Below are 6,415 nucleotides of genomic sequence, written 5' to 3' on the forward strand. Positions count from 1 at the left end.
TGACAGTTCTGACTCAGTCAAAGATGGCGGAATTACCATAAACCGTGACATATCCGGTGAAGAAATTGTCAGGACGTGTTGCTCAAAGGCAAGAAAATGACTTCATTCATTCTCTATGGTGAACACCTGGTGTCATCACTGATTTTCAGTGGTTCATTCATACAATTTTCACAGCTATTTTGTCCTTTACGCCAAATGGAAACTGTCTAAGCGGATAATCTAGACTGGTTATTCTCTTGCTTTGACATTTTATATTTACGATCACTTTGTCTTAACAACTCTGACCTCCACCCAGCTACGTGTGTCAGGACATGGAACAGAATGATTGTATCTACAAGCTTTTAAGGATGTGAATTTTTACCAGCTTTATACGGTAGAGAACTTGATAAGAATGAATGTACACAGCATTACTTTGCTCGCTATATACACGAGTTCGTTGAAAGACGTCTAACAGAATTGTTGGATAGGCATTACTTAGAAGTTGACGGATAACAAAGAAGACACAATATATGGATAACAACTTCTTTGATGCTGTAAAGGCGACGTTTCGGTATAGATCCTTATAATATCGTTGTGAAGCAAGACTGACGTCTAACAGACTCGTCAATTTCTAACTTAGGAATGTTGTCCATGAATGGTTGTATGGATAAATGTTGATTACAATTATTAGGAAATCTCTGAAATAATGATTGGTACGCGATGTGTCGAAGAATGTAACATTTGTATCGAGTATGATTCCCATATTATTTTGCACTGTGAATCGTTTGTTTGACAAAAATCATTTCTTCTCAACTCTGATCGATAAACTTGATGTTGATATCTATGTGAAACTAGATATGCTTGACGATGATAACATTTCACTTCTTAATGATGCAGATGTTCATGACTTAAGTGGGGACATGGAATTTAAAAAACGTCTTATTATATGTACTACACCCTATATGCAAACACCCTACTGCACACTAGCTATACGTTGTAAGTTGTGTTTTAATTTTTGGCACTGTATCACATGCTTTCATTGCACACACTCATGTAATGTAAATAATGTACTCACTCAATCACTCACTCACTCACTCACTCACTCTCTCACACACTCACTCATGCACTCACTCACTCACTCACGCACTCACCGCTCTCACTCACTCACTCATTCACTCAACACTCACTCACTCACGCACTCACGCACTCACTCACTCATACGATACACGTTGAAATTTAGAATGCAACGTCATCTCCTTTGTCTGTGTCAGGGAAAACGAGTTCATGACAAATCAAGAATTAAGGTATTTATTTTATTTCGTAACAATTTCCGTTTTCAACATGACAACACAAAAGGAAGCCTTCAGAAGGGAGACAACTCTATCGTCTACTTGCCCACCGGAAGCAGCGTCAGGCTTCCCCACTGTGTCAGGAACTCATTCATGTCAACGGTGCCGTCACCTGGAATAGACATGGTTTGATTGTGAGACACTGCAACAGGGCAACGCCATTGGGTGACTGTGAACAAGGTTATTAAGATGATACGAAAACTACATCTGATAGAGTGGAACTCAGTGAGGCACAACTGATCTTCGTGTACACCAGAAGATACGCGGGAGATAGAAGATAAGGTATAACTGCATGGGTCTTAGAATTGCATGTTCAGGAATGTGATGACCACAAGTGTCCACTGCACTGTCAGTGATCCTAGGCATTTACACCAACAGGACACAGCCGTGAAGATCCGGGGTAGAATAAGTCTTCAGCTACCCATGATTGCCATAAAAGGCAACTATGCTTGTCGTAAGAGGCGACTAACGGGATCGGGTGGTCAGGCTCGCTGACTTGGCTGATGCATTTCATCGTATCCCGATGTCCATGATGTCAATCACTGGATTGTCTGGTCCCGACTCGATTCTTTATAGACCGCCGCCATATAGCTGGAATAGTGCTGAGTGCGGCGTTAAACAACATACAAACAAACAAAACATTGATTATACACTCTGTCCATGTCAAACTACTTCCCACGAATACATGCATCCCTTATAGGACTTTTCCCCTGAATACATAAACGGGCAAGTAAAACGTAAAATGATAACCGCTGAACATTAATGACGTTCTCAGGTCAAGGTCACCACAAAGAAACACAGTAAAAGGAGCAGGAACTATCCATGCCACGAGTGTGTACCATGTGTCCGACTCCACGTGTTTCCAGGAGCGTTACAGTAGTTTACATACATGTTTATAATTGAGCTACTTGAAGTACATGATCAGGACTCACTGTCCATGTCGAAATACTGGAAGATGAAAGGTAGATCGGCCTTGGTGATTTTTCCATCGTCAGTTGCGTCAGCAGCCTTGAACAGCGCGTCAGCCTCCGCCATTGGCCCAAGGGTGTACTTCACGACCCACTCATCCTCGAACTCCTTCTGTGTAATCTCTTTGTCGTCTATAACAGAGGACTTCCATTACGTTTGCAGCATGTTTCTCGGGTACAATTTTAGCAACAGTAAAGTGAGTGAGTGAGTTTGGTTTAATGCCGCTTTTAACAGTATTCCAGTTATATCACGGCGTGTCAGCTTAATGTGGGAGAAAATCCCGAAGTGATGCAGGTCTAAGACGTTTACCACTTCGGTGAAACCCACGAGCACGGGTATGGTGCTGACAAACCTAGAAACATAATCGGGGCGAACCGGGACTCGAACCCACAATCATAGGTTTCTGGCGTGTTCAAGGGCCGCAACTCTGCACAGCGAATCGCGGCGCCTTAGACGAATGGGCCACCCGTGCCCCCGCAACAGTATGGAGGGAGGTAGGACTGTGAAATAACAGAAACACTCTTCAAAGCGTCGCCAAAGCCAACACAGACATATCATTCATATAGCATTTACTTAAAAACTAAGTGTCCGTTTGAATGCTGTGAATGTTATCATTATCTCTAAGGCTGCAAAACTCCATTTTCTCCGGAGCTCCTTTGAATTTTATTGAAAAAATAAAAGCGATGCGGGAGGAACATATTGAACCTGGTTCTTAAATGTAATGAATGTTGTCAAACTTACTGAAGTATGATGCAGGAAAGTTCAAATATGTTTTTTATTGGCAGTAAAATTACGTGCAGGATTTAAAGTCACGCGCCAATGACCGAGACACAATTTCTTTTACAGCCCTTTTTATCAGTAAAGTAAAGATGGCGATTAGGTGCCTCACTCTCAGTGTGGGTTCGAATCCCGGATGGGACTCAAACGAAGAAAGTACTAGAATCTGTACTTTACTATGAAAGTGTTATCCCAAATATAACATTTGTTACACAAAACGTTGTGTGGTAAGTGAGATAGTATTCTTTATGTTCTCACTGTTGGCGTCAAAGAAGAGGAAGATGTCTTCCAATTCAGCGTTGGAAAGTTTGCCGTTCTTGTCCTTGTCGACGTTGTTGAACAACATCACCTCCTTCTGGGGCTCAGAGTTGCAGGACACCAAACTGAAGAATAGAACCCAGTACCAGCATCAGTGATGGGTAAAGACAGATCAACAAGGACAGTGCCATCCTTTATCTGTTGACATGAAGCCGGTTGAATTACTATTGTAAATATCTTTCTTACATAATACGTTATCTTTATACTCAAAACAGTTCAGGGCCACCCGATTACTTCCTGTTATTATAGTGGATCTGTCTTGCCAATTACGTGATCCTCAAATCTTGATACTACTGATATGAAGTGGGTTGAACTACCATTTTTAAATACCGTTGTTACATATCTATAGTGTTATGTTTTATGCGGAATACATATTATTGGGCTATGGACGAGTACAGTTCATTATGTCTCCATTCTATTGTGATACATACGATGGACCCACTCACCACCATACCTTAATTTTGAGTTCGATTCGTATGGTATAATGTGAGGTGAAATTGGGTCTAACGTCGCGTTCAAGATTATTGCACTTATATAGCGACGTGTATGCACGTGTGTGTGTTTGTGTGGCTGCTTGGACTGGTCCGGACTGATGCCGATTTATAGTGCAAGCTCACTGAGATACCATGCCGCAGTTTAACATGAATACCACACTCAGACACAGTATACTGACTCCGAGCCGACCAGTCCTTGTTTTAGCCCCTTAATACCGAGCGCCAGACAGGGTAACAACGAGTACCATCTTTTAACTTTTGGTATGACGCGGCCGGGGATCGAACCCCGGACTTTCCGCTCTTATGGTATAATGTACACTCATAAGTACGTCCAGTGCATTTGTCATAAGAGAATGGAGATATACTAGACTGGATGAGCGATGATTGAATGTGACTGCGATGATTGAATGTGACTGCGATGATTGAATGTGACTGCGATGATTGAATGTGACTGCGATGATGGAATTTGACTGCGATGATGGAATGTGACTGCGATGATTGAACGTGACTGCGATGATTGAATGTGACTGCGATGATTGCATGTGACTGCGATGATGGAATGTGACTACGATGGTTGAATGTGACTGTGATGATTGAATGTGACTGCGATGATTGAATGTGACTGCGATGATTGAATGTGACTGCGATGATTGAATGTGACTGCGATGATTGCATGTGACTGCGATTATTGCATGTGACTGTGATGATTGAATGTGACTGTGATGATTGAATGTGACTGCGATTATTGCATGTGACTGTGATGATTGAATGTGACTGTGATGATGGAATGTGACTGCGATGATTGAATGTGACTGCGATGATTGAATGAGACTGCGATGGTTGAATGTGACTGCAATGATTAAATTTGACTGCGATGATGGAATGTGACTGCGATGATGGAATGTGACTGCGATGATTGAATGTGACTGTGATGATGGCATGTGACTGTGATGATTGAATGAGACTGCGATGGTTGAATGTGACTGCGATGATTGCATGTGACTGTGATGATTGAATGTGACTGTGATGATTGCATGTGACTGCGATGATTGAATGTGACTGCGATGATGGAATGTGACTGCGATGATGGAATGTGACTGCGATGATTTCATGTGACTGCGATGATTTCATGTGACTGCGATGGTTGAATGTGACTGCGATGATTGCATGTAACTGATGATTGAATGTGACTGTGATGGTTGAATGTGACTGCGATGATTGGTTGTGACTGCGATCATTGAATGTGACTGCGATGATATCATGTGACTGTGTGAAGGCCAACTGCTTCATGGCCCTACCCGAGAAGGAGGACCGACGCCACTGCTGTAACCAGGAACTTCATGATGGCGAGGATCTAGCTGCAAAAGAGTAAACACAATATTAAATTGACTTATTATCTGGTTATTACGAGTGTAACTACAGTATTCTAGTTACTATAGCAACTGAAGAAGCGTGGAATTAATTAATTATCAAAACAAAGACGACAAAGCCCATGTTCATAACCGCAAGAGACGATTAATGGGATCGGCTGACATGGTTGATGCATGTCATCGTATCCCAATCGCCTTGATCGATGCTCATGATGTCCATTACTGGTTTGTCTTAGCCAGACTCGATTATTTACAGACCTACATATAGCTGGAATATTGCTGAGTGCAGAGTTTAACAACAAACAGAAAAACAAATCAATGATCATAAGAAATCTGTACTAAATGAAGAAACTGTAATGGTAAGAACGACCCCACATGTTTCCATGTGCTCTTGAAGGATAACTTAAGTAAATACTTATTCCATTTTTAAAACAATGACCTACAGCCGTGTCGACTTATAGTTTGCGTACAGAGACTCGCTTTCTATTTATCACCCCAAATCAACACTATGATATCAATTGTTATACATCTATTGAGAATCTTGCAATTCCATTGGTTAACCCGAAGCACGTGACGGAACAAAACATTTCAATGTTCACATCCAAATCACGTGACCTGTCACGTGATGAATATTGATTCTCTTCAACTAGAATAAAAAAAAGGCGTCCGGTTCTGATGTATCGCGGTTGGCAGGTTTCTGTAATCGACAGAGGACAGTTTCATAACTGTTTCAGGGCTTCATAAAGTTTGAAGTGAATTTCAGTAAAACAAAACGAATGATTACTCTTGGCGAGGTCAACACGGGAAAAAAAGGACACTCGGACCCGTCCGCTTCGGTAGTCTTACCGAACCTCGGCCTGTCTTCTGTGTAAAAAGTACATCTAACTACAATCAGTGTCAGAGAGAAAAGTGATGTCAATTGACCGTGATGTCATGGTAATCGATGACGTCACAATGGTATGGAAAGCATTGTTAGGCAATTTCTCCCGTGATAGCCACTTTTACATGATAAACGTACATGCTGCCCTGTCAGGTATATTATGAGAACTACCTTCGATTAATTGCGGTTCATCGTTATCAAGGAAGGTATGTCAGAAGATTAATTCCAATGGAAAGATATAGAGGATATTTCATGTGCCAAGTTTCTCTCATCTCATTT

At 41.6% G+C, this 6,415-nt stretch overlaps 1 protein-coding gene across 1 annotated transcript; it reads right to left on the reverse strand.

Moving 5' to 3' along the window:
- Positions 1-1,306: 1,306 nt before the first annotated feature.
- LOC139459299 (troponin C-like) lies at positions 1,307-5,240 on the reverse strand. The gene is made up of 4 exons (XM_071240753.1): positions 5,185-5,240; positions 3,333-3,457; positions 2,261-2,428; positions 1,307-1,440 (listed from the first exon to the last, which is right to left on the reverse strand). The coding sequence occupies exons 1-4, from the start codon at positions 5,226-5,228 to the stop codon at positions 1,367-1,369; spliced, it is 411 nt and encodes a 136-aa protein (XP_071096854.1). The 5' UTR covers positions 5,229-5,240; the 3' UTR covers positions 1,307-1,366.
- Positions 5,241-6,415: the final 1,175 nt, after the last annotated feature.

This window comes from Haliotis cracherodii, unplaced genomic scaffold (assembly GCF_022045235.1).
Source record: "Haliotis cracherodii isolate W230 unplaced genomic scaffold, xgHalCrac1.p SCAF_13, whole genome shotgun sequence".
Lineage (NCBI taxonomy): Eukaryota > Metazoa > Mollusca > Gastropoda > Lepetellida > Haliotidae > Haliotis > Haliotis cracherodii.

Coding starts and splice junctions, on each gene's coding strand:
- LOC139459299 (XM_071240753.1), bottom strand. CDS start 5,228: ATGAAGTTCCTGGTTACAGCAGTGGCGTCGGTCCTCCTTCTCGG. Junction 3,458..5,184: donor GCGTCGGTCCTCCTTCTCGG/GTAGGGCCATGA, acceptor TCTATTCTTCAG/TTTGGTGTCCTGCAACTCTG. Junction 1,441..2,260: donor CCAGTATTTCGACATGGACA/GTGAGTCCTGAT, acceptor TGTCTATTCCAG/GTGACGGCACCGTTGACATG.